This window comes from Agaricus bisporus (assembly GCF_000300575.1).
Source record: "Agaricus bisporus var. bisporus H97 unplaced genomic scaffold AGABI2scaffold_1, whole genome shotgun sequence".
NCBI classification, from domain to species: domain Eukaryota; kingdom Fungi; phylum Basidiomycota; class Agaricomycetes; order Agaricales; family Agaricaceae; genus Agaricus; species Agaricus bisporus.
In genome coordinates this window covers 3,151,589-3,170,396 of record NW_006267344.1, presented here as the reverse complement: position 1 = coordinate 3,170,396, position 18,808 = coordinate 3,151,589, and the positions used below count along the sequence as shown (strand labels likewise).

Below are 18,808 nucleotides of genomic sequence, written 5' to 3'. Positions count from 1 at the left end.
GTCGACAAAATAAAATCTTATCTACTTCCAACTCCCTGCATCAGCAAAACATCAAAGCTGTGACACGTGTGCCACCACATCAATCACACGTGTCACAGAGTTACAAATTGTTGTGACCGGACAAATATATCTACATATTTTCACAGCGCGGATCAGTGCCGCACCAGTTGTTTTGTATTGGTACACACGTTCACAACTCATTCACAACGAGTCGCACCTCCCCTCACAAGTGATCACCAAGATTCCTACACGCCCGGGCCACCATTGGCTCTTTCTACACAGGGTATTTTGAATCCAAAAAGCAATGAATTCTACTTTGAACTGTATACAGCATGAAATCAACAACGTTTCGATACTATTTAGTCGACTACGCAGGCCCGTTCATCCGCTGGGAAAAGCTCAGCTTCCAGATCCTCCCGCGCTACCATACTGTTGGCTTTGCTTGGAGGAATCAGGGCAACTGTTGCCTTCAGAATCTTTTCCCACTTTGTTTCGGCTAGCTGAGAGGTCGAGAGGGCATAGTGCCGGGTGACTGATCCCCAGTCTTGCTGATTAAATTCACCCGGTGTAGTATCTCGGGTGCCAAGCTTCCATATGTTGAGGCTGCGTTCAATCTACAAGGGATATGCGGATCACGGCGCTATGAACCAACCAAAAACTCACCGCTGCCGCAGTTAATGCCACCGCCCCCACTGGATAGCCATGGGGATCTCCTACTGCTTTCAACATGTAATGCACATGGTAGACGAACGCTTTGAGAAAGAGATCTGACAGCCAACCTTCTCGTTCCCCATTCTTTAAGTGTATTTCCAATTAGCGAAGTCACTTGCAAAAAAAAATCACATACCGGCGCTTCGGGATTCTTCCATAAAAAACACAGGGCAGGTAAATAATCCCTTACTTCGGCTCGTACAACCTCTGAATATTTGTCCTTGAAAAGGGCATCCACAATGGCCAGCGTGTTAGAGCCAATCTTGCTCCGCCATGAGCGTATACCACTGCTGGCCTGGAAGACTCAATCATGTTAGCATTAGTAGTCATCATACACAGAAAACATACCAGAAATTCTATGGCTGGATGATTCACATTGTCACCGAGCCCAGGAAAGATGAAATCCCAGGTGGCCTTCACCATGGGCAAAAAATCTGGATGGCTGTTGGCCTGCCAGGGATTATTGAGAGTAGCTACCCAGTCGAATAGACAGGCCATGTACGTTCGAGACCACTTACTGACCAGTTTTGCTGTGTGCTCACACGGAAATGGTAAATCATGCTTCGTGTATGTGATTGCCTTAGTAGCCACCATTCCTGATCTTGATGGGCGATGGTTGAGGGGCTGAACTTTGATGACATGTATAGTTTCAGTGTCGTTGAATCATGGTGATGGGAGAGGAAGACTCACCTGCTGTTTAGCTGCTGGTGGCAAGTCGGTGGCGGCTTGAATGGCAATCCCCATCTTGAGAAACTCAATGAGTATTGAAAAGGAGTGTTCAGTAGCCTTATACTCACCTGATGCGTTGTCCGTGCTTTCACTGACACAAGAAGAGCCTGAGCAGGCTCAGGATCAAGGGGGATTGGGGCAGCAGATTCCAAGGCATGGTGGAAGGGAGTGGAAGTCCGAGACACCTCCTGACTCAACTTCAACAAAGGGTCACCTGACCCAAACATGCCCACATGTCGCGTTAGCAGGGTACATGAGAGAATTTGGTCATATCACTGATCTGGCTTCTTGGACCCCAGATTGACCGTCTTCAAGGTCTTCCAACCTGCTTTCAAGCCACCCAAGGCACCAGCAACCTTTGACTGTTTGGAAGCTTGCCTGTCAATAGTCAGCACAAATCAGGAGCGACTCAGAAAACTGTACTTACTCAGCCGTTTTGGTATAGGTTTTGCTCTGTTCACTGACTTCAGGTGGTCTAGTAATCTCCAAAGCCTCGATCACGTCGACATCAGAGGGACCTTCATGCAGGTCTTCACTAGCTTTACGTTTCTTCATGTTACTGGTGATGCCTCCGGATTTGTGAGCTGGATTTTCTACATCCCATGGGCTTGGAGACTCGGTACGGCTTTTATCACTACAAAGTTGTTACGACCTTAAGGCGAAACTCAGGTTGCAATGAAAGGCAAAGACTTGAGAGCGAGTAAGGGAAAAGCAAGTTGGTAAAGTGTAGGGAAATACAGAGAGTATCTACGCTTACTTATACTAAGACTATCTACCCGAGGTAACTAACTATAGAACGGGCTGAGTAACTATGACCGAGGTAGATGAGTAATCAGTGGGAAGGAAAGTATAAACTAGGAAGGAAGATGATCAATCATGAGAATAGAAGATTGATCATGAGAACAAAAAGATATAACAGGTAACATGAAAGATCAATCATGGAAACAATAAGAATGATCATGAGAAGGGAAAGATAAACAAGGTAACATCAAAGAGAAAGCAAGATAGAAATAGAATGACGTATCCTGATGATAGGAATAGAACGGATAAGGTCCGCATCAGATAAGGATTAGATAAGATCAGATAAGATTTAGAATACTCGGATTTATTCCACAATCATAACAGAAGTCGTTTATTTCTGATTTGACTGATTTTTGACTGTACAGACTCGCGTAGACCACCACGTTTCTCCTATGGAAGAGTTAGTGAGGGTTAATATGCCTGTGGCTCCGTTGGCTAACCTTTTTCTGGATTACAAGATGGTTGATATGCTTGTCTGCATCCGACTCTTCACTATTCCACTCTGAACCCGAGTCCAGGTGATATATCCCCTCCTCACTTTCTTGGTCTCTTCTCTCGTCAAAGTTCAGTGTTGGCGGAGCGGAATCAGATTCAATTTCTGAACCGTCACCGAATTCGGTACTACCTGCCCTAGTCATCAGGAAAAATGCATTTTTCTTAATTGCACTTAGAGCTACTTCAAGTCTCTTAATGACAAGCTAAGAACATAAAGAAGGTTCAGAAGTCCAAGAATATCCTGGTTACTTAAATGTTTCTTAGAAATTCAGCTCAAAGATAAAAATAAGAAAACCAAGAACCAAAGAACACTAAAAAGACTTGACCTTCTCAACAAACATTATATACTTAGCTTAAGGAGAAAAAAAGACAACCAAGGATCAAGGAATGTTTAAAAGAGTTAGACTTTTTCAACAGAAGCTTAAAGTGAATCAAGATCATCAACTTTTTCGAGTGTAAACAATTTTATGTTCACTATAAAACATGTTTAAAGAGACATTATGTTGTATGCTCTGTTCTACTGCTTGTAAAATTCCGGCAAAATCGTGACAAATCTTAGAATATTAAAAAAACATAAGTTTATATGTATGTTTTTGTCGAAAACATACCCGTTATGGAGATATCAAGATTCCATCATGGGGAGGGTCATTGTCAACTGCAGATAGACTCGTCGTAGAGCCTGCTCTACCAACCGGAAAATTCTGGAAAAGTCACGACAAATCATAAAATATTAAAAGAACATAAGTTTATATGTATGTCTTTGTCGGAAAACATACCAGTTTTGGAGATATAGAAAAACATGACAAGAATGTCATGTTTTATACTGGTTTCTGCGCCGATTTTCATGTTTTAAGAGTGCAAATATATGTATTCAAGGTCCAGGAATCCGAATCTGGTTTTAGACTTATTATCCGATCAATATTTGAGGAGCTATAGCGCAATTTTGTGTTTATCATATGTTAAATGTGCCATATCTCATTGGAATCACATCCAACAAAGAATCTAATTAGATATTCGAACTCCCCAACCTCGAATCCATAGGAGTATACTTTTAGATTATTAAAATCCATGCAGAAATGACCCGAAATATCTCCTACCTATGTTTTGAGGAACTTTGACTCGAAAATCCCAAGTCCAGCAGTCACATGATGTCATGTGACATGTTGAACTTCTGTTTCGAGCACAACGTTGATTCTTCTTCATCACCACCATCATTCTTCCCCTCCCCATCCTCCCCCTCCCCCTTTCTTGCCCTCCAGGCCTGTAATATGGTAAGTAACATCCTCTTCACCTTCCTACCTCTCCCCCAGCTGATTCTAAGCTGGTTTAGGACGCTTTTTTGCCTATTTTGGATGCTTTTTTGGGGGGATTTGGAGGCTTATTTGAGGGGATACTTGGGGGGATGTTTGAGGGGATACTTGGGGGGATATTTGAGGGGATATTTGGAAGGATTTTGGGGATTCTTTGGTTAATGGTGAGTGCTCTCTATCTCTGTATGTTTTCATACTCATTTGTTTCTTGTAGACTATTCATTTTCTCATCATCACTCCCTCATCTTCCCATCTCATCCTTTTGTATAGATTGTATCCAATGTATTATATTTACTATGCTAATATAATCACTTTGTTGACTTATTCATTCTTGAGCCTCTTATTATTGTCTTAGTTGACCTTGAGTGTCTTAAATATGTACTTGTGTGACTTTAATATGACTTTTTACTAATCTATCTGTATGTCAACATTTTGATGTCTATGAGAAAGACATCAACTAAGTACAGTTTAAGTAACTTTTAAGTCATTTCCAGGAACCTCAAGACATACAAGCCTAAGTATTATTAAGAAGATTCAGACAGGTCCCTGTTCTTAATTGTTTCTTAAACTGTCATTAAGAACAATTAAGAAAAAAACATTTTTCCTGATGTAGGACTATGAGTTGAATCCTCAGCGAGCGCTTGCTGTCCAGAGTTTACGCTGTTCGAAGAATCATTGGCATGGAATCTGCCAGCTTCGGCAGTCTTGCCTGATGGCTTATCTTATGTTAGTCACTATTTTGTCTCAAGGCTCCGCCTGGGATTCACGTTTCTAATTGTTATAGTCAATTTGGGTGTACTTCGCATCGACATATTGGCTGCAGGTTCCAAGTCGGGCCAAGCAGCATGGGCTTTCTGATGTTCGATTCGCTCCATGAACTCTGCTTCATATTCTGCTGTCTCCTGGACACGCTTATGCCGTTTATCAGTCGTGTCACGTAAAGCTTGAAGGCGGCTGTCAGCTTGTGCAATATTATCCGTAGCAATTTGAGTGGCACGTCAACATTTTATGTCATATCATGTGTGGTTGCTTCCAGGATGCTGCTGCTTGTTTGTGGGGCGAGTATTGGGGCGACTAGCCATAGGAGATCAAAGTGAAACAAGATTAAAGTATATATTTTATATATTCAGATCCCGGTTCCGTCCGCTGAGGGAACTTTGGCACCAGTTTTGATTGCATATTCGTTCATGCATCCACATTCCCATCGAAAATCAATCCCCCGCTTGCATTGTCTGTTTCCTGGCTGCCCCAAAGTATGTTGAAGCCAGGGAGGACTTACAAAGCATGTACGCGACAAGCATACTTGTGCAAATCACATAGAAATGGACAATCGTCACATACTCACAACAAACCCTCCCGTGTTCGGTGAGGTAGAAGATGATACAAGCTCTACGGCCATTGAGTATTCAGAAGTTCCACAGTACAGTATACTGCTTCAACTCCCTCGAGCCCAGGACCACCGCCGGTGTCCCCTAACAAAAACCACTTGAAGCAAACCATACACCCTCATCTGAACGGTACATTTGTACATCTCATCCTGCATAGATTGGTTTCTAACCTGAGGTCTTTCAGGGCTACCATGCACTTCTACCGGAGCTTCGTTACTAGTCAATGACTCGGTTAGTTCAGTGTCAGGCTCCGGCTTGCTGGACAACTGGTCACCATTCCGCAGCAGTGCTGAGTTCCAGCTTGCCGATCTCTTATTTTGATGTGTTGAAATGTCCGTTGAAAACATCAATGAGCTCTGCGCTATCCACGACGATCTTCTACAACATTATGGAGATGTAGGACCCTTTGCTTCAGCAAGCCAGATGTACGAGACTATCGATTCCATTCAGCTTGGAGATGCACCATGGCTTCATCTCCAAGCTGTGATTCCCCACGAACAAGCCGAAAATGCGCCGAGTTGGAAGAAGAAGTTGTATGACATCTGGTACAGAGACCCTGACGTTGTATTGAAGCAAATGCTGGAGAATCCCGATTTCAATGGTGAATTCGACTATGCACCATATATAGACCTTGATATGAATGGTGAGCGGGTGTGGAGTGGTGTAATGTCAGGTAATTATGCCTGGCGTCAGTCGGTGAGTTGTTAATTGAGTCGATTCTAATGACACTAATGTCTATGGGTAGAGTAAAATCTACACTGAAGACCCCTTGACGGCTGGTGCTATGTATTGCCCCCTTATCTGTGGCACAGATAAAACAACGGTATCAGTGGCAACTGGCCATGTGGAGTACCACCCAGGATACATATCTATCGGTAACTTGCATAACAATGTCCAACGTGCTCATCAGAACAGCGTCATTCCATTTATTTTTTTTCCAATACCCAAAAGTGAGTCACTATGTTGCACAGGTGACAAAGTCATCCACTAATCAGGGTTATCCAGATGACCGCAAAGACAACAAAGACCCAGAATTTCGCACGTTCAAGAAGCAACTTTTTCACCAAGCCTTATCCACTGTTTTTTCTTCTCTCAAACCTGCAATGTCAAAACCAGTCATTCGACGATGTCCTGATTCCCAATTTCGTTGAGTGATATATGATTTCGCTGCGTTTATTGGTGATTACCCTGAACAGGTAGTTCTCGCAGGAATAGTGCAGGGATGGTGTGCTAAGTAGGTGTGTTCAATCATAATCATACCAATTGACTTACATCTGCTGCTAAGGTGTACCGCATTTCCTGATAATCTCGATGTCAGTCCCCCGGCTCTACCTCGGGAGCGCAATCACACAGATCTATTGACACAATTATTTTTTGATGAGACTGGATGATTATGGAATAGACAGCAAGATTGTAGTGAGTGTCATCAGTTCCTGCTCTCAAATTTTAGCCACTAATCAGGGAAATGTCAGCCCTTCACGTCAGATTTCCCTCGCGCTGATATCTACGCCATATTGTCACCGGATTCGTTGCATCAGATTATTAAGGGTCTTTCAAAGACCACCTTGTAACGTGGGTGGGTGAATATCTAGAGATACAAGAAGGAAAGGTGAAGGCAGCCACAATTATGGATGACATTGATCGACGGTACATTTTTGAAGGGTAATCTTAATAGCCAGGGAACTGACCAGGTAGTATAGGATTGCTGCAGCTCCTGCATTTCCAGGCCTTTGCAGGTTTCCTGAAGGGCGTCGGTTCAAACAGTGGACTGGGGATGACTCGAAAGCACTTATGAAGGTAACGATTTACAGCCAGCTATCATGTTCTATCACTGAGACATGAAGATGATATAGGTATATCTCCCTGCACTAGTGGGGTATGTTCTATCAGAGATGCTTTGGGCTCTTGCAAGCTTTTTGGAATTTTGTTACATAGCACGTCAACCTTGTTTCTCGCTACGCTTATTGGATCAACTCGAGGAGGAGCTCAACTCCTTTCATCAGTCACATGAAATATTTCAAGAGACTGGCGTCCGTCCCAAGGTGTTGGAAAGACCGCCTGCAGAGCGGGATCCTTGACAGATCTAAGCAGCAAGCTTAGTGCAGAGGACTTACATGTTACGTATAGTAGCTTGAGGACTTGTACGAGTATTTAGTAGAGTGATATAGAAGCTTGTAGAAGCTTCAAGAGAGAGCTAGAAGTGATAATCATATTGGACGGAACTACATAGTATTTATACATATAGTAATGGTCCGTGCGAGAATAGGAGAGGCATGTGGATGCCATGACTCGACTGCGTTAACAGGAGTTTAGCACAAGGCAATGAAACATCATAATGTGAAACAGTAATCGGTCATATTAACATGGAGATTAACTCGACATGTTTCAACACTCCTTCTTGAGCGAATTACTGTTCCAAAAGTCCAAGCGTAGGAATATATTTTTGGAATTTTATTTTGTCCAAGTTTTTCGTGAGAATATCAGCAGGATTGTTAGAGCCATCTACCCAATCAATAATGATCCGCTTTTGTTCAATCACTTTGCGAAGATAATGATAACGAATATCAATGTGCTTCGAGCATTTTTCTTGAACTTCATTAGATGCCCAGAATAGGCTTCCGACGTTATCTCCATAAAGGAGGGGTATAGGGATATCAAAACCAATTTCACGAAGAAGTTGGGACATCCAAATTAATTGACGGCTACAATCGGAGAGAGCCATATATTCGGCTTCTGTCGACGAGAGAGCGACTGTCTTTTGTTTGCAACTCAGCCAAGATACAGGACCATTGGCGAGGGTGCAGAAGTTTCCAGTGATTGATTTTCAGTCATCAATGCTGGAGGCCCAATCAGAGTCAGAAAAAGCAACAATTGCTTGATTCGAGTCCCCGCAGAACTCAAGAACCAATTTCTTTGATCTGTAAGGTATTGTAGTAAATGAATGCCGGCGGAATAGTGTGCTTTTGATGGATTGACCATTTGTTGAGAAAGTTTGACAACTGCATAAGCGATGTCAGGTCTAGATCCAATCATCAGGTACATCAATGATCCGACAAGTTGTTGGTATTTCTGTCTGAATTTGGCATCTGGTACTTTGTCTGAAGGATTGAATACGAAGCCTTTTGGCAACGGAGTGTCTTCCGATCCATTTTTAATATGAAATCGATCAAGTACTTTTTGAAGGTACTTGTGTTGTTGAACAAACACTCTTTTCTTCTTTCGATCGTGGGAGACTTCCATTCCGAGGAATTCAGTCAATTCACCTTGGTTGCGACATTCCCATTTGGTCGAGAACTTTTGCTTCAACTCTTTGAGGAGCTGGGAATCTCGTTTTCCCATAAAGCCGACATCATCCACATAAACAATCGCTACTACAAGTTCATGTGTTTTGGGGTGTCGATAATAATAGACTCCGGCATCGGACTTACATTGGACAAAACCGATCTCGGTCATACTAGCGGTGAGCTCTTTCCACCAGCTTAGTCCGGCTTGCTTAAGGCCGTACATGTTAGAACCTTGCCAGAATGTCACGGCGTCACACTGTCACATCTGTCACATATTTTATTACATAATAATTTCCCTCTGCTGCTACAGTTTGACGGAGGCTAAACTATCGGCATACTGCTAAAATGGCACAAATTACAGATCTACCAATTGAGCTTATCGATCTTATCTTTTCTTTTCTACCTCCGAACCATGCGGAGCAAGTACAATGGCAGAGGAGGGCAGCGGCTATAGGGAGAGAAGCAAGGCCGGTAGGTTGGCGCCTATCGGGCCATCAGTGTAGGGAATGCGGGAGAACGACGTTAGCAATGTGGGACGCGGAGGAGGATAAAGAGTGGGTAATACAGAGGTGGTCAGCGTGGGGGGCTCGGTATTGGGAACTATCCGGGTTCTTCATACTATGTCCGTGTGATGCGTTGTTAGGTAACTACTTCGGGCATCAATGGTTTGTGTGAGTAGAATACCGGTTTAGGAGTTGTTTGTACTTGTGGACACTTTTATGGTTTGTTTGGTGTTGTTGACGATTTTATGATCAATGTACTTGTGTTTACTTACTTCTTACTCCACTCTTCTTTTCGCATGTCAAATGTATAATTAGTTTACTTTCTCATACATGCTTCTTTTCCCATGTCAATATATAAATAGTTACCTAGGGTAGTTGGTCTGTGCGCCGTAGTCTAGGTATATAAAGTAGGTAGAAACTTGTAGAAGACTCCGTCGAGTTCTCTTAGGTTCACGCCTAATATTACTTTTGTCACTATACTCTTTAGTTCTTGAGTTTAGGTGTGACCTGTGACATCACAGTCACAGTCGCCCTAACAGTACAATGCTCTTCGGAGTCTCCAGACTTTATTCTCCATACCAGGGATCTTAAAACCTTCTGGTTGTTGCATGTAGATTTCCTCATCTAGTTTTCCATATAGGTATGCAGTTTTGACATCAACACTGAACATATCCCAATCTTCGAGAACAGCAACGCCAAAGAGCAATCGAGCCGTTTCATAACGGACAACAGGAGAGAATAATTCATCAAAGTTGATACCTTCGACTTGAGAAAATCCTTTTGCAACAAGACGGGCTCGCAAGCGGCTGTCTCCCTTTTGGTTAAATACCCAACAATTTTTAATAGCTCTACGACCTTTCGGGAGATCTACTAATTCGTATACACCATGTTTCTTTAGTGCTTTTAATTCCTCTAAGCAAGCATCTAACCAACGCTTCTTTTCAGTTGCGGGTAGTTGTTGCAAATCCCTAAATTGGGTTGGTGTATCGATCGCTTTTGCGATCTCAAAGAGGAAGTTATTTAAACCTACTCCTCCTTCTCGAACCAATGCCTCAGAACACGATCCATCAAGAATGTCATTGTAGAGATTATCAAGATTGAGGTTCGGTTCTACTGGCTCCTCCTTGATTGGAGTTGACTCAGTTGGTGGTGGGACGTTATTAGAAGGTCCGGGCTGGTTTGCCGGTGGAGTTCTCCATTGAGGTCGATTCCATGATCTAGTTCTCCGGATCCAATCGAGTGGTACCCTGTCACGTACACGTTGTTCAAGGGGAGGCAAAGCCTCATTTCGTGGATTGTTTCTCCTTCTGACTTCAATTTCATCAGGAGAGCGTGACTGTGAGTCAAGCTCACGAAGGCGACGAATCACCCATTCATGGTCACGGCGGAGATCTTCTACGGGATTCAAACGATCACCATAGATATTACCTTCTCTTCGGGGAGGACGTCGATCCCTGACGGGACGCTGTCGCTCTGGAAGTTCAGGCGATGGGGACCTTTCTGGAGATGGAGACGCAGATCGGACCGTAGTCCTTCTTTCTGTTCCAGGAGGAGGTGACCTGTTGCCTGGTGAAGGCAAACGAGGTCTAGCACCTTGTTGTGGAGCCGGAGCTCGGGTAGGTCCTTCAGGGTAACCTAAAGGTACAGGAGGAAAGTCTTCGTCGTTATTTTCATCTTGAGGTGACGGCGACCTCGGTGCTTCTACTTTTTCACGATGAACCTTATCATTTGGTATTGATTTCAGGCACTTTGGGAAGTAGCCTTCATCAAACATTGCTGTGGGAGACACAAATTTCACGTTTCCAGATAAGTGTCTCATGAATTTAAAGTTCTTTCCACCGGCAGAGCCGAGGAAGATCATTAATTCAGACCGCGGAGATAGCTTGTTAGGGCGAATCTCATCTGGGAGGTACATGTATGCACCACAGCCGAATGTTCGGATTTTGGTCATATCCGGTTTAGATCCGTGATAAAATTCAAACGGAGTTTTCCACTTAAGGCGTTGCATTGGTGTGCGATTATATAGATGAACCACATATTCCATCGAGAATTCCCACCAGCTGTCAGGAAGACAAGCTTGTAGTCAAATTGCTTGAGATTTCTCGTGGAGCGTTCAATTTAATCTTTTTGTACTAAAGCGTCACTTACTAAAACAGAATATATTTCTGTGTTTGTTCCAAGATGGTACCTGTGTATGTAATTTACGGAACGTTGGCGCTCACAGTGCATTTTACTAGTCATGCATACAGGAATTTTTATTGGCTGTCTTTTGAGAATTTAATAAATAAAGAATGGCCTTCTCCCAAGTGCGTCGGTACCCATTCTTCTTTAAATGATGAGGATACTCACAATAATGTTGTTATTGCTGATGAGGTTAATGATACTGTACTATTACGACCGTAAGTTCACTGTCAATTATGTAAGCTTGACAGCTGTCATCCGGTGCCTAGTTCACTGGCCACTACAGCTGATAACACCTTCCTGTTTGGGGTTCACACCTTCCATTTTAGGATATCTTATTCCGCTTTAGGGTATGTTTTTGCCGAGGGGGAGTTCACACCCTCATTTTTTTGATAACAGCTGTCAAAATAAGTTCACAAATCAGGCCGTGATTTGATAACGTGAACTTACGGTCGTAATAGTACAGTAATATGTCACATGAAGAAGATGATAGTGAAGCAGAGATCAGTTTTAGTGTTTATGAAGGACAATTACAGGCCAATAGTCCTCAAGTAGTTAATTATCAATTACAAAGTGTACTTCTGGAGCACTTGTCCCTTTGGGAATTTGTAGCTACTGCCAATAAGGTTTGTTTATGGAAAGAGTCCAATCAAGCACCAATCATTGGTAGTGTTCATTCTTTGTCTTCCATTAATAATGTTCAACAGACAGGTTCTACATTTCGGTTTTTACCTTGCCATCCTCAATATGATACCCATGGCATCACTCTCTGATCATCATTACATTGCTTAGTTCTTGTTCCTCCAGGTCCACCGATTCCTAGAAGAGACCAGAAATCCAGTGTGCAGTGGCATGCACGGTTGATGCTTATCTTTTTTAAGCCATGGCGCCATGCTTCTGATTTAAGAAGTTCAGAATCGTCATGGTATCAAAATTTTTCCGTGTTTTTAAATTCAGTAAGCTGCAGAGTCAAAGATATCATTGACAATATGCAGGTTTTTCATGAATGTAAAGATAGTCGGGACGACCACTTTGAAAAATTACAGTCATCATATTGCCACAGCACTTCTCGCTCTACTGGTGATGGTAGACGCATAAGAGACGACTTTACTGGATCAGACAATTATGAGCAGATCATAATGGAACATTTGGAAAATATTGATAAGTGTCATAGTGAGCGGATAGATAACACATTACGCAAGTCCATAGCCTGTCTTAAATTGTTGGAATCATGTGGAATCATTGATGTTGTTGACATCCCGACCATAGACACAACACCATTGGGCGTCACATTGTCAATACCAACAGAATTAAACGACTCAGCCAGTTTTGCTGTACGTGCTGATGACCAACAGTTAGAGGATATATGGAAGGAAGCATATGATGAGGGAAAAAGTATATGGAAAAAACATGCTAGTCAACCAGAAGAAGAAAGACATGGTTCTGAACAGCCTACTGTAGGCTTAGTTTCTCAAGCTTCAGATTTGACAACTTTGTTTAATACCCCTGTACCACTACGAATGACATTTGCCCAGGATATAAACCAGGAAAGTAGAAATTTATCTGAAGAAAAGACTAATATTGATCGACTTGTAGATAACTTCACCCTCAACCATGAACAAGCTTGTGCGTTCAGAATCATAGCAGAACATTGTAATACTGATTGTGGAGAACAATTGCGAATGTATATTGCTGGCCAAGGAGGTACGGGAAAATCATGTATCTTAAGTACAATCCAAGAATTTTTCCAACAAAGACATGAATCCCATCAGTTTTGCATGGCCTCTTATACTGGCGTTGCTGCACAAAATATAAATAGGATGACGTTGCATACTGCTTTGCGTTTAGGAACCAATCAACTGCACACCCATGATACCCATTCTAATAGGGATTTAGTTGCCATGTGGGAAGGAGTTGATTATCTTTTCATTGATGAAGTGTCTATGCTTGGTTGTTCTTTTTTGGCTGACATAAATCAAGCCTTAATACGGGCTAAAGGCAAAACCTCAAACTTTGGAAGAATCAATGTTATCTTTGCAGGTGATTTTTGCCAACTATCACCAGTAGGCCAGATTCGCCTCTTTAGCAGTAGTAACACAGGACCTGATAGGCCAAAAGATCATGACAGTCAAATGCTGTGGCAATTGGTGGATACTGTAGTTATACTCAAACAAGTCATGAGACAATCAGGTAGGGATAATGATCAATTTGTGAGCTTGCTTGATAGGCTTTGTTACGGTTTCAGTATTAGGAGCGCCGAAAGATCAATTTAAGATCCTGACAGTGGTCCTGATACCTATCTAGAAGCACACGAGGTCCCCTAGATGTGGGCACGACTAGATGTAGGCAAGACTAGAGGTCTAAGCACTAATCCTTCTATAGTTCGAGAACTGTACGAGATCAGAACTATAGAAAACACTCTAACTAGACTTATCACGTAAACCTTAACTGTTAAGGCTAATGACAACGAAGGTTTTAGATGTGAGGATGATAATAGAGTAGATCTTCACAACCTTTATATTTGAATAATACACATGTATTATGCAAACTTTATGCAAACATTACTGTAAATATTATTTTAATAATACATGTGTACTATTTAAAACATATGTAAATTAAAAATGCAATAAAGCTCAATTTAAGACTTTTGTTTGCATAAAGTTTAAATATGTTTTACATATTACATATGTACTATGTAAATTAAATTTACGGTAACATTTGCATAATGTTTACATAATACATGTGTATTATTTAAATATAGAGGTTGTGCTTATTACAGCTATATGGATGCCCTGTAAGAAGATCAAAGTTTGACTTTGATCCGCTGCCAGAAGTCCGGTTTAAATACATTCTATCTACCTATATAAATAGCTGAAACGGAACAGATGTTACAGTAGTCGATCTACAATAACTGCGTGACAAGGTAAAACATAAATATGAGACGCAATACGAAACAAACTCGAAACATAGATATCAAACACAATATGAAACACTAGATGAAACAGAGATATAAAACTCAAACCGAAACAAAGAATGAAACTTCAATTATAAATAACTGTCACAAGGATCGGGTCGATGATCTAGAAATCTGACAATGAGGGAGGGAGAGCATTCTGGAGCCAGTCTGGATTCCAAGGTGTGATCCAGTCTTCATTGTCAGGATCCATTTCCCATCCTCCTCCGGACCATTCGATGTCCAAGGTTGGACCCATGTAGATGGCGTATGAGTCCTTGTTCATTAGTGAACGAATAAGCATTAGGAGGGAGGCAGCATCAGCTGCTTCGAGATACGGATGGGAGAAGTGAAGATTGTGAGTAGTGCTGGGATAGATTTTCCAACCATGAAACCAAGTTTCATTTAGATCATTCTCGTAAGTCCCAATATACATACCATGATTATCGTAGGCATGGATATACAGTACGTGGTTCCAGGCTTCGATCAGGATATTGTCGATAGAGGTACAGCCAGTACAGGGAGGCGGAGGTAGATAGTTAGTGCCGGGGATGAGGGTATTAGAATGGTGGAAGTACCAATGTACATTCATAACAGGCTTCGGCTGGGAACTTGCTCTGAAAGCGATTATGAATTACTTATGTTGCGATTGCCAACATTGGTTCAGCCAGATTGGGATACGTGGTCACAAGCACCTATTCTTGTCAATGATAATGTCACAAAGGATCTATTGAATGAGCAGGCTGCCATTACATATGCCCATAAAACTGGTAAACATTTACAATGGTTTTATTCTACTGACACATGGCAGGATTTACCTTTACAGGATTTGCATTTACAGGAATACTTATGGTCACTGCCTTCGAGCAAAACCAACCATAGACTGGGGCGTTTGCCTTTGGTTGAAGGAATGCCAGTAATGATCACATTGAATTATGACGTTTCTGCAGGAATCGTAAACGGTTTGATGGGTTCATTACTGTCTGTCCAATATATTATCAATTCAAATGGAAATCATGAGGCAATTTCATGCGTTGTAAAATGCCCTAATGTGACAGGCCACCAACTTCCTTCCTTGGACGTTGGTGATGCAGCTGTTTTACAAGACACTGTCAATGTAAGTTTTGTTCATCCTTTTTCATCTCTCAAATGTTCAATGAAGCGTCGCCAACTTCCTCTTGTACCTGCTTTTGCTCTCACAGTACACAAAGCCCAAGGACAAACACTTCCATGTGTAATAGTAGATCTTTCAACATGTATTGGTACTGAGTCACCATATGTTATGCTTTCAAGAATACAGTCGCTAAGTGGTCTTATGGTTATTCAACCATTTGATAGAAACAATATAAGTGTTCGCTAAAGTGAAGATTTGCGTAAAGAATTACTTAGATTACGAGTCATGGAAATTGTGTCACGCATTAAGTTGGAGTATTCTAGACAAGCCTATGACAAATTGACCGATTTGATGTGTCACTTTCCGCCAGCAATTGACTTTCCTGGCGTTCAAGATAATCTATTCAAAACTCTCACATACAACAATTACACTACTCTCTGCGCACGGTTACCTGTACTTGACTCTCATGCTCCACTATTGGAGCACTCTGACCAATCTCATTGAATGACGTCCAGTGGTTCAGGTGAGCAATCATTTACCATGTAAGCACTATGCCCATACCATCAGTAAAAAGTTATTCTACTTGACCAACTTGAGAAAAATAGCACTTGAGAGCAACTTGAAAAAAGTTTCAAGATGATCAAGTAATGTCTCAAGTAAGAATTCAAGAGATTTTACTTGAAAAGCTTCTTGAAAGAATGATTTATGCTTGAAATAAACTATCAATTTTCAAGTTTTCTCAAGTATAAGCAAGTACATTTCAAATCTCATCAAGTATAATCTCAAGTTGTCACTCAAGTAAGCCTCAAGTGAAGTTCAAGTAAATTTCAAGTTTCTTCAAGTAAGCCTCAAGTAAACCTCAAGTACGCTTCAAGTAAATTTCAAGTTTCTTCAAGTAAGCCTCAAGTAAGCCTCAAGTAAGCCTCAAGTTGTCACTCAAGTAAGCTCAAGTCAGACTCAAGTTGATATGAAGATTAATTATGATTAGATCTGTTTTAGAGATTGTCTTACCAGCTTTAAAATTCTGGAAAAATCACGACAAATCATAAAGTATTAAAAGAACATAAGTCTATATGTATGTTTTCGTCGGAAAACATACCAGTTATGGAGATATAGAAAAACATGACAAGAATGTCATGTTTAATACTGGTTCCTGCGCCGATTTTAATGTTTTAAGAGTGTAAATATATGTTCTCAAGGTCCAGAAATTCGAATCTGGTTTTATATTTATTATCTGATCAATACTTGAGGAGCTATAGCGCAAATTTGGATTTATCATATGTTAAATGTGCCATATCTCAATAGGCTTTCATCCAACAAAGAATCTAATTGAATATTCGACCTCCCTGACCTCGGAAATATAGGAATACACTTTTAGATCATTAAAGTCCATGCAGAAATGACCCGAAAATATCTCCTACCTATGATTTGAGGAACTTTGACTTGAAAATCCTAAGTCCAGCGGTCACATGATGTCATGTGACATGTTGAACTTCTGTTTCGAGCATGACCATTGATCCTCAGTAAAAAGTGATTTTCATGACAAGTCATGCGAATTCCCGGTAATTTGGTATAATGCAGGGAGATCCAGGGTGCCTGTGAGTCAATCTAGGGTTGGTTGATACCCTGAGGTTGCGCGAGAGCTTGAGATTTCGTACTCAAACTGTGCCCGAACTATACCTGAACTGCGCCTGAGCAGAACCAGACAAAGGGCGGAACAATGCCAGAACAATGCCTGTACATCTTCAGGTAAATTTTGTCTTGCGTAGATTTACATTTCCGCTCAAAGTACAAGTCCGAAAATGGTTTTGGCACACGAAATCATAAGTCAGTAAAGGTTTGCATGTGAAATTATAAGTCCCTAAAGAGATAATGCATCTTTAGCTCTTTAAGGGCAGTATCTTTACAAAATTGCTAGTTACTCCGTTGAAATAATAGAAGACATGCTAGATATATATACTACTCTGTTTCTTGTCCTTTTTCCTCCAGATTCAGTTGCTCCAGCCAAGGATGTTTGCGTAAAATGTACACCCAATCCGAGAATTCTGACTCCCAAACACCTACTATATCAACAATCCCTTCTATTGGTGCAATTTCAAATTGTTCCTGAGCATCCCATTTTCCCCGGAGAGTGCAAAGCTTTGCAGAGACCATTATAAGAGGTCTATATATCACCAACTGTATACAGTGGTTGTCTTGCAATTGAACTTGGACAAATGTTATTACCTCTCCATAGATTTGCATCTCAGGAATACCATCCACATTTTCATGCAAAGTGGATGGATTGGTAGGTAAAGCCTGAATAACAAGCTTGTAAAAAGTTCAAAATGAGTTGAATATCTGGCTCACCTCAAACCAGCGGTAATTTCTTCATGATATCTTGCCTTTAGTTTCATAAGCCCTGCTCCGTAAAGTATGTCCATTTTTAAGATATAGTTTTCCATGGAGACTAATAGATCTAGGCATGTCATCTTGAATTTCTAGGTAACTTGATAGGTAGTTTGCTACCAGATTGTAGCTAGCTTGATTTAGGAAGCGGAGTGAAATGTCCGCTACTAGCCGGAGTTGGGAGGGGCCCGAGGGGGTTGTTAGGTTGTTGGATTCTAGGAAAGGATAAAGTAGCCCGAGTATACGAACCTGCTCCTTATCAATAATATTGGTACTGAGGTTTGCAAATGGCTCCTTTTTGGACCTGATCTTGTGACCCAATTCACCAATAGTTCTCTCGGCTGTAGCTTACAATCCAACCCAAACTGAGCCATTCCATTTGATATGAATAGGAACATGAATAAGTTGAAATATGCACAGGCATGCTGGATTGATCTTCTTGGGATCGTCGCCAATGTAGATTCGTTCAAACTCCAACAAAAAATTGATGATTTTTATCTGAAGAAGCTTCAGATCGCTTTCCATTCGTGGGTTCAGAGACATAGCGAATGTGACGATTTCGACAAACACTGAATAGTGTTCAACCACCTTGTAGTTAAACCCTAGTTCAAGACAGATAGGAACAATATACCAGTAACTGAGACCCATCCATTCGAACATTTTGTATTGGCTGTTTCGTTTCAGGGCAGGATTTCGAATTGGACCACAGAAAGAGGGAGGAAGAGTTGCCATAAAAGATACAACACATTGACCGAGTGCTTTAGTCATTTCGTCAGACATATGAATAGGTTTTGTGACTTGACTAAACCCATTACATCAGGAAAAGGTAAAGTGACTTAAATTTGACTTATGCAAACTTATAAAAATTATAAGTCAGTATAAGTCATTTTTGCATAAGGCATGTCACCATCTGAGGTTCTGCCTTATGCAATACTTAAGTAAATCATAAGT

At 41.3% G+C, this 18,808-nt stretch overlaps 7 protein-coding genes across 7 annotated transcripts; 3 read left to right on the top strand and 4 right to left on the bottom strand.

Annotated features, from left to right (window-relative positions):
• Positions 1-359: 359 nt before the first annotated feature.
• AGABI2DRAFT_140740 (hypothetical protein) lies at positions 360-1,995 on the bottom strand (the record flags this gene model as incomplete). The annotated part of the gene is made up of 9 exons (XM_006454849.1): positions 360-614; positions 664-795; positions 848-1,006; positions 1,060-1,161; positions 1,230-1,340; positions 1,402-1,455; positions 1,509-1,654; positions 1,766-1,818; positions 1,868-1,995. The coding sequence occupies 9 exons, from the start codon at positions 1,993-1,995 to the stop codon at positions 360-362; spliced, it is 1,140 nt and encodes a 379-aa protein (XP_006454912.1).
• A 3,769-nt stretch (positions 1,996-5,764) lies between these two features.
• Positions 5,765-7,512, top strand: AGABI2DRAFT_148229 (hypothetical protein; the record flags this gene model as incomplete). The annotated part of the gene is made up of 8 exons (XM_006454848.1): positions 5,765-6,122; positions 6,199-6,384; positions 6,440-6,562; positions 6,587-6,668; positions 6,817-6,914; positions 6,982-7,081; positions 7,135-7,231; positions 7,288-7,512. 8 exons carry the CDS (start codon positions 5,765-5,767, stop codon positions 7,510-7,512), a joined length of 1,269 nt encoding a protein of 422 aa, XP_006454911.1.
• A 3,555-nt stretch (positions 7,513-11,067) lies between these two features.
• Positions 11,068-11,292, bottom strand: AGABI2DRAFT_45720 (hypothetical protein; the record flags this gene model as incomplete). Its single annotated transcript, XM_006453696.1, has 1 exon — positions 11,068-11,292. A coding segment is annotated over one exon (225 nt), but the record flags the coding sequence as incomplete, so codon positions are not given.
• Positions 11,293-14,482: 3,190 nt separating this feature from the next.
• AGABI2DRAFT_114671 (hypothetical protein) lies at positions 14,483-14,947 on the bottom strand (the record flags this gene model as incomplete). The annotated part of the gene is made up of 1 exon (XM_006454847.1): positions 14,483-14,947. One exon carries the CDS (start codon positions 14,945-14,947, stop codon positions 14,483-14,485), a length of 465 nt encoding a protein of 154 aa, XP_006454910.1.
• A 279-nt stretch (positions 14,948-15,226) lies between these two features.
• AGABI2DRAFT_56707 (hypothetical protein) lies at positions 15,227-15,487 on the top strand (the record flags this gene model as incomplete). The annotated part of the gene is made up of 1 exon (XM_006454846.1): positions 15,227-15,487. A coding segment is annotated over one exon (261 nt), but the record flags the coding sequence as incomplete, so codon positions are not given.
• A 63-nt stretch (positions 15,488-15,550) lies between these two features.
• On the top strand, positions 15,551-15,706 carry AGABI2DRAFT_56502 (hypothetical protein; the record flags this gene model as incomplete). Its single annotated transcript, XM_006454845.1, has 1 exon — positions 15,551-15,706. A coding segment is annotated over one exon (156 nt), but the record flags the coding sequence as incomplete, so codon positions are not given.
• A 1,722-nt stretch (positions 15,707-17,428) lies between these two features.
• Positions 17,429-18,637, bottom strand: AGABI2DRAFT_114670 (hypothetical protein; the record flags this gene model as incomplete). Its single annotated transcript, XM_006454844.1, has 3 exons — positions 17,429-17,767; positions 18,107-18,161; positions 18,210-18,637. The coding sequence occupies 3 exons, from the start codon at positions 18,635-18,637 to the stop codon at positions 17,429-17,431; spliced, it is 822 nt and encodes a 273-aa protein (XP_006454907.1).
• Between the last annotated feature and the right edge of the window lie 171 nt (positions 18,638-18,808).